General features: G+C 51.7%; 1 protein-coding gene across 3 annotated transcripts in view; it reads left to right on the top strand.

The window, feature by feature from the left end:
- The window catches only part of LIPK (lipase family member K), a 42,524-nt gene extending 28,790 nt beyond the window's left edge, over window positions 1-13,734 (top strand). For 2 of the 3 annotated variants that reach the window (XM_072803680.1, XM_072803682.1), the window contains 4 exons: window positions 3,720-3,866; window positions 5,871-5,942; window positions 8,521-8,592; window positions 11,930-13,734. In XM_072803680.1, the coding sequence (XP_072659781.1) occupies window positions 3,720-3,866; window positions 5,871-5,942; window positions 8,521-8,592; window positions 11,930-12,169 (531 nt within the window). In that variant the 3' untranslated portion in view covers window positions 12,170-13,734. The remainder of the gene's footprint in view (window positions 1-3,719; window positions 3,867-5,870; window positions 5,943-8,520; window positions 8,593-11,929) is intronic. The other variant, XM_072803681.1, reaches the window with a different exon arrangement.
- The last annotated feature ends 4,272 nt before the right edge of the window (window positions 13,735-18,006 follow it).

Here is an 18,006-nt window from a genome sequence, read left to right as displayed (position 1 = left end):
AAATGGAAAATTTTAAAGAACATGAAAAGGTCAAAAGAAAATCAAGAAATACAGCCCACATGCACCATGAATGAAACTAGGGGGCGTGACGCTAAATGAAATAAGCCAGACAGAGAAAGACAAACACTGTACTGAATCATTTACATGTAGAATCTAATATTTAAAAAAAAAATAATTTTACCAAAAAGGAGAATGGAATGGTGGTCACTGAGGGCTACAGGAGGCGGAAATGGGAGACGTAGGTCAAAGCGCACCAACTTTCATTTATTAGACATTTCACATCTTACAGTGTCGATTATTCCTCAGTAAAGTTGAAAATGAATGAATGAATGAGTGCAAGATGCGTACGATTCAAGTGGTTTGGGAGATTCGCTGAGACCATACATGTTTGAGATGCTGTAGTTGAAGCATCACATCTAGCCTATCGCAGGTGCCTAGTGAATATTGTCTAGTTTTATTCATTGAATTTGCTTTAGATTCAAAAGCTCAGAACTTGGTGCCAACAGGACTGCTTGCCAATTGCTCCTCCCCCCCCACCCCTTGTTTGCCCCTGGGCATTTATGTTCTTCTCTCTCTTTTTTCTGACCTACAGCTTGCTTTGACCCTTTGCTCTTTACATGTTATCTATAACGTAAGGATGGTCCGTGTTGTCTTCATTTCCTTTTTTTTTTTAAGAGAGAGAAGGGGGTGGGACAGAGAGAGAGGGAGGATCCCAAACAGGCTCCACACTCAGCGCACAGCTTGAGGCGAACCTTGATCTCACAGCCCTGAGATCATGATCTGAGCCGAGATCGAGATTGGACCCTTAACCGACTGAGCCACCAGGTGCCCTGTCTTCATTCCTTAAAAGAAGAACCTAAAGCTCCAAGAGGCTAAGCGTCCAGTCCCACGTGACCCAGCTAACGGGTAGTGGAGCCAGAATTTGAACCCAGATCTGCCAGGCCCTCTCTGGTCGGTGCTCTTTCCATTACGTAGCTATTTCCCCACCTTTCTGGATCCATGGTGCCCAGCTCGGCAGGCCGTTGAGAGCTGCATCCAGCCCATGTTCTGCTTGGCAAGCCATGTGACCTGGCCTGGGGCCCCGTACCCAGGAAGGGAAACCTTAAATTCAGCTACTGGAAGAGCTGATGGGAGAATCGTACGTAACGAGCACGCCCCCTCCAGATCTAACTGGGAATCACAGCCTCCAAGTCCTGTGTACCTTGCCATGTGTGGCCAGCTGCCTGCGCTACCACCCTCTCTTGAGGGAAGGATGAAGGAGCCATTACCTGTCCTGGGTTGACATGTGGTCATTTTGCTGCATCACGCGTGCACGGGTGGAGGTAGAGTGAAGTCAGAGGCCTCCAGGCTCTTTCACCACCAGCTGCCAGGACAAAGAGCAAAGGCCCTTCGTGGCAGATGTGACCTCCTTCTTCACATCGTACGTTGATGGTCGGTCACATCTACGAACTGGCACTTCCCTCTCACGTGGATTTTCTGCCAAGTGTGGATGATGAAGATACTGGTGGTGAAAAATAAAAGTTCACTAATTAGAATCAGACCCTTCTTTCTATTTTAATCACTTACCCGTGTGCTAGCCTGTTTAGATGGTCACACTTGAGCACATAGAATAGATGCAAACTTTCTTTGGAAAGGTACGTTCAGGGGCGCCTGGCCGGCTCAGTCGGAAGAGCTTGTGTCTCTCGATCTCCGGGTTGTGTGTTCAAGCCCCACGTTACTTTAAAATGGAATCTTTAAGGTGGCTCAGTGGGTTGAGCGTCCAGCTCTTGATTTCAGCTCCCGTCAGTATCTTAGGGTCGTGAGATCGAGCCCCACGGGGGGCTCCACACTGGGCGTGGAATCTGCTTAAGATTCTCTCTCCACTGGGTGTTATTCTGTATGTTGACAAATTGAACACCAATAAAAAATAAATTTATTTTTTAAAAAAAAAAGATTCTCCCTCTCCCTCTGCTCCTCCCCCCACCACTCGTGCACATGCTTTCTCTCCTTCCTTGACGGGATGAGCACTGGGTGTTATTCTGTATGTTGGCAAATTGAACACCAATAAAAAATAAATTTATTATTAAAAAAATAATAAAAAATAAATAAATTCTCTTAGTAGAATGGAAAAAAAAACAGAAAAATTGTTTGAAATTTTTAAAAAATCTTTCTAAAAAGGAAGAGGAAGCCATTCTTTTTTTAAAAAAAAGTTGACTTCATGTGTCTGTGGCTGCTAATTAATTATTATCACGTAGACGGCTACACACAGAGAGTTATGATTTGATAAGTAGGTTAAATCCATTACGTAGTAGATCGTTGAAGGGTCCCAGTGATTGTGACAAAATGAATGAGAGGCCGGAATGACTCAGATTACGTCTGCCGTGGCTGACTACTGCCTTCCAGACCTAAAGAAATATGGTGTGAACTAGATTAACACCTTGCAGCCTCTCTTTCTGGCAGGAACGGGCGTATGAAGTCACGATACGTCGTAGATTCTATCGATATTCCACAGATACCAAATATCCCGTTAAATGAAGATGACCTTTGACCATATAGAGTAACCACTTTTCAAACTCAGAATTCCACCAACCATACCCAGTAGGAATTTACTGGCTCGAGTTTAACAGAGGGTGAGATCTCGTCATGCATTAGCGCAAATAAAGATAAATGCTCATTATGATTGGTCTTTGGTTGTAACTGGCTGTCGATGAAGGATTCCAGGAGAAAGATACGCCAGTGTTTATTACAGTAAACAGATGTTTCCAAAAGTTTTAAGAATCAAGGAATATCTTGTCAGGGGCGGCTCCTGGGTGGCTCAGTCAGTTAACCGTCTGCCCTTGGCTCCCATCGGGATCTCAGGGTCCTGGGATCGAGCTGCGCCAGGCTCTGTGCTTAGAGGGGAGTCTGCTTGCCTCCTCTGCCCTCCTCCTACTCATTCTCTCTCTCTCTCTAATAAATAAATAAAATCATTATAAAATATGCCTTTTCATCTCTGTATCTGGTATATTATCCCGAGATGATAAAACTAGTTATTGTGAGACAAAGGCAAGATTTGTCTTCTATGCCCAGGAATTAGATATGAATTCACGTTCCAATTTGAAGGGATTCCTAACGCTCAGAAGGTAAAGTTCAACTAAATGGCAACGTGGCCTGAAACTCCACTAGTAGAGATCCGTTTGGGGGAGGTTGGGCTTTTGCCTCTGGGGGACTTTGTTGAAAGATTTTGGAAGAAGTGGCTCATTTAGTATCGTTCTTCAATTATCAGAGTCGTTATTGTTTGGGGACGTTTACTAGGGTCTAGAAACTGCAGTAGGCACCTTGAAGCGTGGCCGATTGTCTTCACAGCAGTGCAACATGCTGCGTATTAATCTTCCGCTTCATGCTTGAGAAAGTTCTGGATAATGGGAATTAAATACTTCCTGGAGGCCTAAGAGACGGAGTCCAGAATCGAAGCAAGGTACCCCTGACTCCAAAGCCCTGACGATCTCCTACGGGGACCACTTTCTCAGGAGTCATTCCAAAAACACCCCCAAGTAGACGATCTTGGGAAAAAGGCATCCAGAGGAGAGTTGGGAAGACCACCAGGGTGTGTTGGGAAAACCGAAGACAAAATCTAACCGGCCTCCGTGTGTCACTGAGGACCGGCACCAGGCAGGGGTCACCACGGTGCAGTCCTTGTCTCCCTTTCCCCGCTCGACATCCACATCTGTGAGATCTGATGGTAGCTTATTAATTTGCAGGCGTTATTTGGTGACAAGATGTTCTACCCTCATACGTTTTTTGACCAATTCATTGCCACAAAGGTGTGCAGCCGGAAGCTCTTTCGTCACATTTGCAGCAACTTCCTATTCGCGTTGAGTGGATTTGATCCGAAAAACTTAAACATGGTACGCGTAAGTAGTTGGATCCAAGGCACGGATTGTTTTGTTGCGCAGAGGTGAGGAGAGCTTGTCCTGAATCGCGTGGAAACCACATCTCGAGCGCCTTTTTGGGGTCTCCTGAACTGAAGTTACGGGTTGGTGGTTTCCAACCAACGCTGGGGAGTCCACCAGGTGGACCTGAGAAGAGCGCTAGGCCCTGAGCATCCTCCCCAACGCTTGCTGTTGGCCTACGTGCCCCCTTGGAAAACCCCTTGCTTACCAAAGGCTGAGCTTTAGGAATCTATCTCGCTGCACCTAGGCCCTCGCTCAGACCTACTGAGGCGGGATTTCGGGGAGTAAGCTCGGGCATCTGTATTTTTTAAGCCAGTTTTCCATTTTTTCACAAGTGGTTTGGAAATAGTCATCATGGGAACCACTTACTTCTGTAACCCAGAGGGATGAAGGGACGGCTTTCCAGTGACCGGTACGGGCTCCCAGTTCAGGGGCCACTGAGAGGGGAGTAGCTGGGCTTCCTGGCGAGTCCTCTCCAGCTGAAATCTTTTCTTCCCCAGTTACCACGAGCTGACCCAGAGAGTGGGAGGGAGAAGGGGGGAGCCACTGTCTACCCGCCCCCCCAGCCAGAGAGGAAGCAGGACAAAGCTAAAAATGGTGTCCGCCTCCCTCACAGACTTCTGCCCACAGCCTCGTCTCCCTCTGTTAGTGGAAAACACTGATTAACACTTGTCTTGCTTTGGTGCAAGATTCATAAAAGGCGGTGTATGGGAAGCTAGGCTTAGCACCGGATTTCACGTTCCTTTCCTCCGGTCTCAGCCACCGGTGCAGTTGGGATCGCCCATCGCTTAGATGGAAGCCTATCAGGTGGGCAAAGCGAAGTAAAAACCTTTAAGCAAAAAACAAACAAACAAACAAAAAACCATGTAAGCAAACTCAATGGAGACAATTTCAAAAGCACCCTCTTGACATGGCCTAAGAGTCTGCTCAAGGAAGACTTCGGGTCAGGACGCCCTTGAACCTTCACCGAGGGCCTCCGTTGTACATTTGTGCGGTCAGATTGCCCTCTTTTCCCCCCCACTGTTGGGGACCATCCTGTGGGGTATTGCAGTTTCTGCAAGGATGTTTATTTTAGTGGAGGATAGGCAGGGGTGCACGCGTAGAGTCTGTGGAGCCCTGAAGGCATACACACGTCCAGAACTCAACCCTAGAGATTTTGGTCTTGATTCAGTTGGCTTGGGTAGCTCATGGGGGTTGTGGGGTTTTGTTTGTTTTTTTTTTAGAATTTTATTTATTTATTTATTTATTTATTTATTTATTTATTTATTTTAGACATAGAGAGAGAGAGAGGCAGAGACACAGGCAGAGGGAGAAGCAGGCTCCATGCAAGGACCCTGACGTGGGACTCGATCCCGGGACTCTGGGATCACACCCTGGGCGGAAGGCAGGTGCTAAAACGCTGAGCCATCCAGGGATCCCCCCACCCCTTTTTTTTTAAGTGCCATGATGTTTCTACACTCACTTTGGTGGAAAAATATAACTCTTTTGTATACTAAAAAAAAAAAAAAAAAAGCAGTGGAAAATGTGAAAAAACCTTTTTTTTTTTTTTTAATTCAGAAAAAGTCTGAATGTTAATGGAGGTCGTAATACTGGGAGGATTATGTTCCACCAACTTTCAGGGAGCCCCGTGGAGTATTTACTACGTCGTTTAAACCAGAAAGCAAAGGAAACATTCAGATCTTTTTTTCCATGTCTCGTGATAAACCGCCCGCTTGCCATGTGCTTGGGGACTTGATGCAGGGTGAGCAAGGTCGCAGGGACCTGTCCGAGGTGAGGCCGGAGAGAAAAGGGGTGTTAGCATGTTCGACCAGCAGGCTGTCCTCGGGCCTCCGTGAAGGCTGCACAGGACGGGCCTGGCCCAAGCGGGGACGTGCTTATTCCCCGGAGATCGAGAACCCTCAGGTGCACCCGTGGTCCTAGGGTGGGCTCCGGGTGACAAGTCCTCTCTTTACTTTGCAGAGTCGCTTGGATGTTTACCTGGCGCAGAGCTCCGCGGGAACGTCCGTCCAGAACATGCTGCACTGGGCGCAGGTGGGTGCCCCTTCCTGGCCGGGGAGCCGCGCAGGCCGGAGGAGCAGCTCCGAGAGCCCAAAGCCGCGCTGCCGCTCCCGCTCGCCTCCCGCCCTCCTCGCTGCCCCCGTCGCCCTCAGTACTGGCTGCTTCCCGCGTGTTCCGACCCAACTCTGGCTTCCGGATTTGCCCCAAACCGCCTTTTCTAGGGAAAGCTCGTATGTCCTCTTTTGGAAGGTCCTCAGTTCTAAGAGAACCTTCTACACCATGACACAAGTGGCTCCGGAAGGACCTGCTCATCCCCGTACCCCCGCGGGCCATTCCAGGCCGTGCAGGTCGTGCTTCACTGTGAGCAAACGAGGCCTTAGAGAGGGGCCGCGCTGGGTCAGTGGTGTCTGGCCGTGCCCTCGGCTTGAGGTTTTTCTGGTCCTACCGCTTTACTCAACACCCAGCAAGTTCAGAGATACGTCAAATCCAATTGGAGTCGCCTTTTTTTTATCGTTTAGAGATTTTACTTATTTATTCATGAGAAACACAGAGAGAGAGGCAGAGACCCAGGTAGGGGGAGAAGCAGGCTCCATGCAGGGACCCCCGATGCGGGACTCGATCCCGGGACCCCGGGGTCACGCCCTGAGCCGAGGGTAGAGGCTCCACCACGAGCCCCCCACGCGTCCCTGGAGTCGCCAAGTATGAGTGTGTGTGTTTGGGGAGCGGACAGGGAAGGGGAGACAAAAGATCTTTCCAGAGACTGAGTGCACCTGGGATCCCCAGGAATTTGCACTTTATCCCACACCCTAATAAGCGGGTTCCGTGCTTCACGGCTGAGGGGCGCTGCTGTCGATGGTCTGAGGACTTCCGAACCCCGGGGCAGAGTCCCACCCGCCCAGGAGGTAAGCCTCCGAATTCCTGCAGGAAGGAGGATGCTCAGGACGTATGGCCTCCTCCGGGGAGGAGGCAGGGAGTCCGCGGTGGGCACGGCCTCAAACTCCACGTCTACTCATGCGGGTGGCTTCACTCGGTCTCACCAGATTCTGGTAAACAGGCTTCCGGGGAGGGCATGGGGACCCCCGTTCTACAAACGTCCCCGCCTGTCCCTTACACACCTCGCAGCGGGCTGCTCTTCAATAGCTCTCTCCTCCTGTGACACGAAGTCGTCTTGAGGACAGAACCAGGAGGACGCGTCGGGAGGAGGTGGAAGATGTGGTCGCAGGCCACGCACACGGCTAAGGCGAGGGCGACGATGACGGCAGTGGTCATATCCGTGAGGACAGGTTCTGAGCGTCCCCAGCGTTCCCACTTTACGTGCGTTTCTGTGTCATTTTACCTGCTTTGCGTTACCCTGTCTGACCGCCCCCCACCCCCACGAGGAGCATGTTACCACTCCCGTGTCACAGACGAGAACTCGGGAGACAGGTGACTTGCTGAGAGACGCACGACCCGGGAAGCCTGCGCTCACTTCGGGTCTGCTTGCTGCGGCAGCCGACGGCCCGACTCTGCTTCCCGATGCTGCCAACCTGCAGAATTGCAGCCGCGGCACACTATTGCCTCGGTCCGTCACACCCGGATGGAGAGAGTCTTAAGCTAAAAATCAGGATTCTATCGCTGGGCGTGCAAAAAAAAAAAAAAAAAAGATCTGAGACTGAAAATAAAACAAAACCCACAAAACCCCTTGGAAGAGCCTGAGCATCACCTCGCGAGGCGCCTGGGGCACATGCGAACGTCTCCTGCCTCCTCCCTCCGATGTAAGGGGCAGGTCCCGGTGGAAGGAACCCCGGGTGCAGCGCGGGGTGAACGCTTGCATCCTAATAGCCGAGGTCTAAACATTAAAATGCAAAAGTGGGCAGCGCGGTGTGTCAGAGGCTGGGCCTGTGCCCCCTCCCTGGCGACAGGGGCGAGCTGCGTGGACCCCTCGGGAGGAGCGGCGCCCGCCCCACGTGGAGGCCCCGATGGTGCTCTCGCCCAACGTTCCTTTCAATAGCAACAAAAATAGTTGAGAGTAGGGAATATGGTCATAACATCCTAGACACCTGACAAGGAGGCCGTTTGTACATTAAAACAGTCACTTTTGGGGACGCCCGGGTGGCTGCGCGGTTGAGCATCTGCCTTCGGCCCAGGCCGTGACCCCAGGGTCCCGGAATCGAGTCCTGCCTCAGGCTCCCTGCATGGAGCCTGCTTCTCCCTCTGCCTGCGTCTCTGCCTCTCTCTCTCTCTGGGTGTCTCATGAATAAATACATAAAATCTTTAAAAAAATAAAGAATAATAAAATAAAACAGCCACCTTTCAAGGCAGGAGATGCACAGCAGGTGCCTTTTGAAAAAATACTAAAATTTTTGGAACTATGATGTCCAGGAAGCCTTGGCTCAGGCGTCCCTGTAAGCGTCTCTCCGCACAGCTTTGGGTCCCTTAGAGACGCTGCCGTCTGAGCATTTTCGGGGGAGAAGTGTGGGCGGGGGGATGAGAAGGCGGCTCTGCGAGCTGGTTCACCATCCCGTTGGCTTCTGGCTCCTGTGCCCGGAGGCCGTGGGCAGTGGCTCAGCCTCTGCGTTCACGGATTTCGCACGTCAGCATCGTGACCCTTTTCTGTTTCTGTCTTCCCCAGGCTGCGAATTCCGGTCTCTTCCAAGCTTTTGACTGGGGAAACCCCGCTCAGAACATGAGGCACTTCCACCAGGTACAGGTGGCGCCGCTAAGCACGCAGGGTCGGCCCACTGAGCCGCGGCCCCACGCCCCGTACTTGAGTCCATCGGGGTGTCTGGCCGGGTTCCGAGTCGTTCCCCGGGATCCTCACTGTGACCCTACAAGGCCAATGGCACCGCCTTCGCTTCCGCAGAGAAGTCCAAGTCCATTGTCCGCAGTATTTAGCTGCTAACGGGTCAGAGTGTCACCCAGGGGTTCCCGGGTTTTACATCCATTCCTCTTCCACTGCCCTTGTTCCTTCTCCAAAAAAAAAAAAAAGAAAAGAAAAGAAATGGAAAAAAAGAAGCTCAGCACTTTGGGGACCATTCTTTGGGATGACATCTACGACTCATTTAAACAAAAAACAAACAATCTATGGATGATCAAAGATAAAGCGGACAGAAATGCCACTCTTGGGGAGAAGTACCGCCGTCCGTCAGGGAACGGCGTGTCGGTCACCCACGCCGTCGGAACCAGAGTTCTGTGTTAAATGGCAGCGTGAAGTGTGTTGCTCTTCTTTCCCGTGTTCATAAGGGATCCAACCATACGTGATTCGGCTCCGTGCAAGGGGACTGAGCCCAAACGAAACCAGCGGTCACCAAGGACGCATGGGTCAAGTCGGGGCGGGGACACTGGCGACTCCAGCAGCACGTTTGCGCTGCGGCCCTGGCTTTTGCCCCCGGACGGTCAGGCTCCCTCCGGACACCAACCCCCCGCGGACCCATCCCCTGCACCCCAGGGCCCACCACCCTTGCAACCAAAGCCCGTCGGGCAGGAGCGAGTGACCGCAGAGCCCACCTGGTGCGCCGGGCCGGCCGCGCCTCTGGGTTTCCCGCCGAGCCCGCAGCTCCTCAGAAGCAGGGCCGCTCGCGTGCACGGACGAGCCTGAGGCTCAGCACCCCGGGGGGCGCGGAAGGCCCCAGACTGAGAGGGAACAACGTGCATGTGCAGAAAGCAAACCCCTGTGCCCCAAGCGTACGTGGTGACCACAAACGGGGCACGCGGGATGAGCGATGCGATCACCGACCCGTTACTACTAAGAATGTTAAAAAAAAAAAAAAATGTTGGCCCCAAGCCGCGGTGTCTCGCCGGCATCCTGGTTGCCACGTCTGTTTTCACGCTGCCCTCCCTGGGCCTGCCATCTGCGCCCAGACCCCCGAGCCCGCTCCTCGGTCCCGTCCCCGGGCTGTCCCTCCCCCGCACCCCCATCCCAGCCTCTTCGTCCTGCTGTGAGCTCCCCGCGACAGAGCTCAGCCCCTGCTCGGGTGCTCGGTGCCCTCGGGGCGGCCGGGCCCCCCCAGCCCCCCACACCCCTGCTCTAGGAAACCTCCAGGCCAAGGTGACAGGTGCCAACAGCTCTGCCCCCTTGTCCATGTAACCTTTACTTTTTTTTTTAATATTTGTTTATTTATTCATGAGAGACCCAGAGAGAGAGGCAGAGACCCAGGCAGAGGGAGAAGCAGGCTCCATGCAGGGAGCCCGATGCAGGACTTGATCTCAGGACCCTGGGGTCACGGCCCGGGCTCAAGGCGGCGCTGAATCGCTGAGCCACCTGGGCTGCCCCACATAACCTTTTCATTCCTGATCTTGCCGCCAAAATGAATGATGATATATTTTCTTTTTTACTGATTTCTTTGTTCATTATTTCCGTATTCGTTTTTAGAGAAAGAGAGAGGGGGGAGCTCACGGCAGGAGGCCAGAGGGTGAGGGACGCTCAGGCAGGCCCCACCCGAGTGCAGAGCCCCATGCAGGGCTCGGTCTCACGTCCCCGGGATCACGACCGCATCCGGACCCAAGGGCTGGTCGCCTGAGTGAGCGCACCCCCGGGGCCCCAGCGGAGGTGCATGAACCTCTGGGGCTGCCGCAACATGACCCATCGGCCGCGGTCGTGGAGGCCGGAGGTCCCAGCTCGGGGGCAGCGGCGGGTCCTGGCGAGGAGCCTTCCCGGCCGGCGGAGGCCCCGCACGGAGCCTTTCCTTCCTCTGAGCGCTCCTCCCCTTCCCATCAGCCTCCCGGCCTGGGACCCGCCTTATAAGCTCTGCGGCCTGGACCCCTCAGGAAAGCCTTATCCCCACTTACGACCGAGTCAGGACTTAGGGTTTCCACGCGGGAATTCCGAGAAGACGCGGTTCGCTCTGCGGGTTGCGGTGCTGGTCAGGATGCTCCGGTGGCAGGGAGCAGAAGACAGCTCTAGGGCGGGCTCAGAACACATATACGGCCTCACTGGCCTCAAAAGTGGGGTGGCCGGGGCGCCGGGGGCTCGACCTGGGCAGCATCCGGCCCATTTCGGCACAGGTCGCGACCTCAGGGCCTGCGGTGGAGCCCGGCGGGGGTCGGCCTGCGGGGCAGGGAGTCAGCTCCAGAGTCTCCCTCTCCCTCTGCCCTCCCAGCCCTCGTGAGCCTGCTCGCTCTCTCGCTCTCAAATAAATAAATCTTTTTTTTTTTTTAAATGTGGAGGTAAACTCACGATACGTGGGCAATGAAATGCCGCCCTCGGCGCTCCCCTCCCTCTTAGGCTTACTTTAAAAGCATCATTGAGGGGGTGACTGGACGTGCTTAGCTCATAGCGAGCGTCCTTTGAGCCGCAGTCCCGGAGAAGCCAGCCTGTCTGTCGGGGGCTCAGGTGGAGAGCTGCAGGGAGCCTCGGGCCCGGGGTGCCGTGTGTGCCTCTGTCCTCCGGCCACTGAGGCCAGAAGCATAAGGGCCTGCTGCACCTGCCGGTCACCCGGGGCCTCCGGGGGACGACGGGCCGGGATGGGCTGGGTCTGCGCGAGGAAGGCCGCAGGACCCGAGAGAAGGGGCCGGACATCAACAGCACAGCCACGTTCTCGGGGACGGGCTGCTCCTTCTTCGCCTCCTTTCCCGATGTCGTCCTCCATTGGCCTCAATGCTCCCCAGAGAGTCTGCTCAAGCGTCAATAATCCCCGTTGCCCCGATTCCCGCAAATGGGAAGAGGTATTTACGTGTATCCTACGCGTAAATACGTATATTTTGTTCGAAAGGGACGTAGTCCCCGTGCAAGGGCTACCAGGAAGACGATCCTCGTGAAATAAGGGCCCCCTTCCCCGGGATTCTTTCCTGTTCCCCCCAAAGTGCAAACCAGGGACGAGACGGTTACGGGCTTATGTTTCTGTTCACGACCCAAGTGCTCCCGCGGAAGTGTTTGCAAGCACCCTTAGCATCTTAAGGCTCGTGGATCGCTGGGCGTATTCGAAGCGCACACGTCTCGCGTTTGGAGACCTTGCTTAACAGCTGGTCGTTGGTGTTTCTTCCATGATGTGCTTCCCTGTGAAAACTGTTTCTTCTCTCTCTCTGTCTCCCACCGTGACTAGCGGACGCCTCCCTTGTACGACGTGACCAAGATGGAAGTGCCGACCGCCGTGTGGAGTGGAGGACGTGACCGTGTGGCCGATCCTAGGGACGTTGAGAATCTCCTCCCTAACATCACCAGGCTTATTTATTACAAGCTGATCCCGCACTACAATCACGTGGATTTTTACCTCGGACAGGACGCACCCCGGGAGATCTACCAAGACCTCATTGAGCTGATGGACGAACATTTGCAAAATTAAATAGCATTCTCCGTTCTCTAAGCAAGTGGATTTTTGAAATAACGGGGCGCACGCACGCTAAGGTGAGCCCTCTAGTGACTTCCACCTCCCGGCGTCCGTGTGCTGGTGCAGTCCTCTCCCCGTGGAGTTGGGGAGGGCCCTGAGCCTCGTCCTCGTCCCACAGAATGGGCCAAGGTAACGGTGTCACACCCCTGGGGCGGATTGCGTTCACGGCGCAGGTGACGGGACGTCGCTTCCTGGTTGCACCATATCATACGAGAAGCCGCCTAAACAGACTGGAGAAGAGAGTCTCCTTGTGGGCCTGATGAGCTAAACAGGCGTGGGGAGGCCGCCTTCATGGCAAGGAACCCGTGTGCCTCGTAGGGTCTGTAGGCGGCCTCCGGCCCAGAACCAGCAAACACACACCCGCGACACGGATCACATCCAAATCCTGAGCTGGGGAGCCCGCCACGCCCCGTAAAGCCTCCAGCTGAGAACGCAGCCTGGCCAGCCCGGGGAGTCCCCACGCGGAGGAACTAGCTGTGCCCTGCGTGCCCGATGACCCCATGCAAGAGTGAGAAAATAGATGTTCATCCTTCTGAACCCCCAAGTTTGTGATTTCTTGGCAGCCACGGCAAACCAGCCTTAATAGCGAAAATAAACTGTTATCATTATTGTGATTCTGACCTCATCTCCGTCGCTAACGAGGAGACCTCGTTCCTCATTACCTTTATGTCCTTATTTCTCGTTTCTTTTTTTTTTTTTTTTATTTCTCGTTTCGATGAACTTCCTTAAACATTTGCGGATCTGCTGGTGATCGATTCACAGCGTCTGTCTGAAAAAGTCTTTGCTTTGCCTTCGCGTAAGGGCGAACCACGTGCCGTTACAGGCAGGCGTGAAGCAGGTCTTCCTTATCCACTCACCCACCAGTGGACGTTTAGGTGGTTTCCTGTCTTGGCCGTTGTGGGTCATGTCGGGAGGCACGTGTATGTCTTCAAGATCCTGATTTCGATTCTTTTGAATATGTACCGGGCTGTGTGATTGCTGGGCCACGTGGCAGCTCTGCTTTCGATGTTTTGAGGAACTTCCAAGCCGTTTCCTACGGTGGCCACACCCTTTTGCGTTCCCACCAATGGTGCACGGTGGTCCAACGTCTCCACGCCCTCGCCAACACTTCTGTTTTGTCTTATTAGTAGAATTATGGGGCGTGAGGGGATATGTCATCGAGGTTCTGATTCGCGTTTCCGTGACGGTCAGTGACAAGTGGAGAAGGTGCACGGCCGTGGGACTTGTCCCCCAGGAGGCGGGGATGCTGCGTGTACATCCTCAGAACGGGTTTGAGAGGCCCCAGAATCTCCAACTGGATTGATTGGTAAAGAAAGTATTTGCCTTCATTTCTAAACTTTCTTCTAGGGATCCCTGGGTGGCGCAGCGGTTTGGCGCCTGCCTTTGGCCCAGGGCGCGATCCTGGAGACCCGGGATCGAATCCCACATCAGGCTCCCGGTGCATGGAGCCTGCTTCTCCCTCTGCCTGTTGTGTCTCTGCCTCTCTCTCTCTCTGTATGACTATCATAAATAAATTTAAAAAAAATGTTTAAAGAAAAAAAAAACATTTAAAAAAAATAAATAAATAAACTTTCTTCTAAATCTATATCCCCTTAGAGCTCTCATACTCCTTCTTCGTACTTACTGCACATGTTTTTTCCTTTGTTCTAAAATTCTCTTTTCACCAGTGGATTTTCAACAATATGATTTTGTCGAACCTTGGGATGGTTTTGTTGTGGGTTCTGCTTGGAATTCAGCAGGCTTCTTGAGTCTAAGGACTTACACTTTTCATCAAAGTCATAAAAATTTTGCTTATTTCTCCAAATACCTTTTTTTTCCCCCTCCAAATGTCACTCGTTCCTTCACGTTCTCTGGGTCTCTCATTTATACCTTAGACCACTTGCTATTAACCCACAGGTCATTGAAGTTGTACGTTTATTTTCTTTTTTTTATTTTTTTTATTTTTTTTATTTTTTTTATTTTTATTTTTTTGTACGTTTATTTTCCCAGTGTTTTCCCTCTGTGTGCTTCCATTTGGATAGTGTCGAGGGTGTTCATACTCGCAAATTTTTTCATATACAACGTCTAGTCTGCTGCAATCCTATCTGGTGCGCTTTCTATTTTGGAGACAATATTCTTCATCTGTAGATATCCTAGTTAGGGCTCTTTTATATCTTGTTTTCCCCCTCCTTACTTTATGTTTTTCTTTAAATCCTTGAGCATAGTAAGCATCCTTCAGAACCTCTTTTTTTTTAAAGATTTTATTTATTTATTCATGAGAGACACAGAGTGAGAGAGAGAGAGAGGCAGAGACAAGGCAGAGGAGAAGCAGGCTTCACGCAGGGAGCCCGACGTGGGACTCGATCCCAGGTCTCCAGGATCACGCCCCAGGCTGAAGGTGACGCTAAGCCGCTGAGCCACCAGGCCGCCCAGCTTGAGAACTTTTTACTGCACGCCACACGTTGAATTTTGCATTACTGAGTGCTAGGTTTTATTTTATTCGTCTTCAATAGGGTTGGACTGTGTTTTCGGCAGTCAGTTCATTTGCTTAAAGCTAAGTCTGATTGTTTTGAGACTTGGTTTTGCTTCCGATTTGTCTTCCGTCTCCTTCAGGGCGGGTCTAGCGTGATGTCTCCTCTAAGGGACTTCTGTCCTGCTCCGGGCGTGCACGCTCTCGGGTCCTCCCTGGGCCCCGCGTGCTCAGGAAGGTCTCTCGGCCGGCAGGTGGCAGTTCAGATGAGCCCCTATGTGCACTATGTACACGCTAGGGATTGTTCTGCCTCTTTCCTGGCAATTGTTTTTTTCTCTGAAAGTGTTACCCTGTCCGCCTCGGGGGGACTCTTACCCTTAACGTGGGCACCTTGCTCTTTAGCCAGAAGCGCACTGAGATGTCCCTGCGTATTTCAGAAGCCCTTCCTCTCCCTACCGCTCTTCTCTCTGGTCTTCTGACTTGGATGCTAGTGTCCTCGTCTTCTCTGAAGTCCAGTCTCTGCCTCCGTATATCATCTAGACCATGGGACTTGCTTTTTCTTTTCTTTTCTTTTTTTTTTTTTTTTTTTTTTTTTTTTAATTTTTATTTATTTATGATAGTCACAGAGAGAGAGAGGCAGAGACACAGGCAGAGGGAGAAGCAGGCTCCATGCACTGGGAGCCCGATGTGGGACTCGATCCCGGGTCTCCAGGATTGCGCCCTGGGCCAAAGGCAGGCGCCAAACCGCTGCGCCACCCAGGGATCCCCTCTTTTCTTTTCTTTTCTTTCTTTTCTTTCTTTCTTTCTTTCTTTCTTTCTTTCTTTCTTTCTTTCTTTCTTTCTTTCTTTCTTTCTTTCTTCCCTTTCTGTTTCTGTCTCTGTCTCTCTCTTTCCTTTTCTTCTTTCTTTCTTTTTTTTTTTTTCTTTTTTTTTTTTGCTGCAAAAAGCTTGTACTCTTTCCACTTGGCCCATGGCCTGGGGGAGCGCTCTAAGGTGGTTAAAGGTGGTTAAAAAGCTTTTATTTGGGGGGGGATTATAAGCTCATTATGCTTTAATATGATGATGGATCATCCTTGCCCGCCAGCACCATCCTCAGAACGGTGATGAAGGTCGAGAGACCCGTGCCGGTCACAGCTCAAGCACTAGTCACCACAAGAGAAGAAACATACTCATGTGTCACTCGTGCTTCTCGTGGCAACACTGCACACAAATGGCCCCAATTCCCTGACTTTTCCTGTAGACCGCCCCCCACCTGCACCCCCACCCCCAGCCAGCCTGCCCTGCGTCCCTGGATTGTCCCCCACATGTCGTCTGTTCCTCAGCTCTGGCTCCCGAGCCCATCCATCCCTCGAGGAAACAGCTATAGCTTCACGGGGTTACGTGGGTCCAAAGGGCCCTTCAGTGGGTACTGGCTGCCACTCGGTTCAGGTGGAAGGCTCTGGATACTTCCCGGTAAGCCTTGTGGCACCAGGGGGATGTGAGGAGGACCCTTCACAGGTTACTGGGTTCTGGAGGCTCCCTGTTATGCATCGGGTGAGTCTATTGAAGAGACACGCACCCAGCTGGCCTGGGGGCACCAGCCTGTGGAGGTGAGCCGGCTGGCCCCCCATCTCCTTGATGAGTTTCCCCTCCACACCTGGGAGGCGGCTCTGCAGGAAGTCCTGGAGGCAGAGTGTGTGTGAGCAGAACCCAGGTCACACAGATCCAAAGGGCCCGCTTCGGGCTCCTCCCTGAAGCACGTGGCTTCCCTGGCACCCACGGCATTACTCCACTCCCACCGAGCTTTCTTTGGGTTCCCCAACTTTTTCTGTGATCTGGAAATGATTAGTGGGCAGAACCTTCAGGCTTTCCTGGAGATCACCTCCATTCACTTCCTTCGTCTTGGCGGTCCCAGTGTCAGGCAGCCGGATTGCCACTGTCGGAAGTCTGTTGTCCATCACTCTGCCTCTGTGTCCTAATGTCGATGGTACGATGGTGATTCCAGACCTCGTGGCTAGAAGCAAAAGCCAAAATTCTTTTTAAAGATTATAACATTGTGCTGATGCAGAGCTACTGTGACTCAACATAAAGTCATTTTTTTAAAAAGCATAACTATTAAGAATTTTACAGTTCCTCTATGTTCTACCTAAAATTGTCTCTTAGGAGCGTCACGCCCAAGGTGTATGAGTTAGTGAGTAATGCAGCATTGGAACCATGCCTCCAAAATGCTGAGCCAATGTAGTATTTTTACTGCGTTAGTTTTTCTCTAAAAAAAGCTTTATTTTTTTATTTTTTTTAAGATTTTATATATTCATGAGAGACACACACAGAGAGAGGCAGAGACACAGGCAGAGGGAGGAGCAGGTTCCATGCAGGGAGCCTGACGTGGGACTCGATCCCGGGTCTCCTGGATCACACCCTGGGATGGAGGCGGTGCTAAATTGCTGGGCCACCCGGGCTGCCCTCTCTAAAAAGCTTTATTGCTGGGGTGCCCAGGGCCGTCAGCTCAGGTCATGATTCTGGGGCCCTGGGGTCAAGCCCCACGTCAGGCTCCCCACTCAGCTTCCTCCTCTGCCACTCCCCCTGCTTACGCTCTTGCTCTCTCGCTCACTCTGTCAAATAAATAAATAAAATCTTTTTTAAAAAGCTTTATTGTTTTCTCCGTAATACCTTTAATTCTGAGTTTTTCCTCTGATTATCTCCCCTCTTCCTCCTTCCAAAGGTGTTTTCACCATGAAATACCACTGTACCAGAACTTACCATGACTCCACTGTTTTTTTATTTTCTTCCACCAAACCCTCACTCCCCGGCTATATTTCAAAGTTTGCCATAACCTGACTTCACATCCTCTTCTGGTTACATCTGCCTCCGCTTCCTTACCCAGATGTACATCACATCTTTTATTCAAATATGATTTATATACTTAAGTCTTCCCACACATCTTCCTCATTCTCCTCGACACGATCTGCCCACACTGTTTGCCTTAAACTGAATGGAATTCAATTAAAATTAAGTCACAATGTTGCATTTCCTAATCAGGTTGGATTTTCTTGTCTTCAGTGCCATATCGTAAAAATACTCTTTTTAAATTTACGATTTGTTTTCCGTAGAAGCCTCCGGGTACATCACTAACATTCTCGTCAATCACATAAGTGTAATGTGTTTAGTTTGGTTTTGCATCACATGTTCAGGAACCTGGGCATCGGCAGCTTCCCGAGGGGAGAAACTTTTAACAAGGAACCACTGTTTGGTTCCACCAGAAGCTGACTTTGTGCAGGACTGGGGCATTCAGAGGTCTCCTTCTAGGGACATCTTTGTGGTCCTTGCCAAAGAAATCTTCAAACAGCTCCTCGGAGTTACAAGT

The sequence above is a fragment of the Canis lupus genome, chromosome 27 (genome assembly GCF_048164855.1).
Source record: "Canis lupus baileyi chromosome 27, mCanLup2.hap1, whole genome shotgun sequence".
Lineage (NCBI taxonomy): Eukaryota > Metazoa > Chordata > Mammalia > Carnivora > Canidae > Canis > Canis lupus.
Note: the sequence above shows the minus strand (reverse complement) of the source record. Positions and strands in the feature narration are given on the sequence as shown.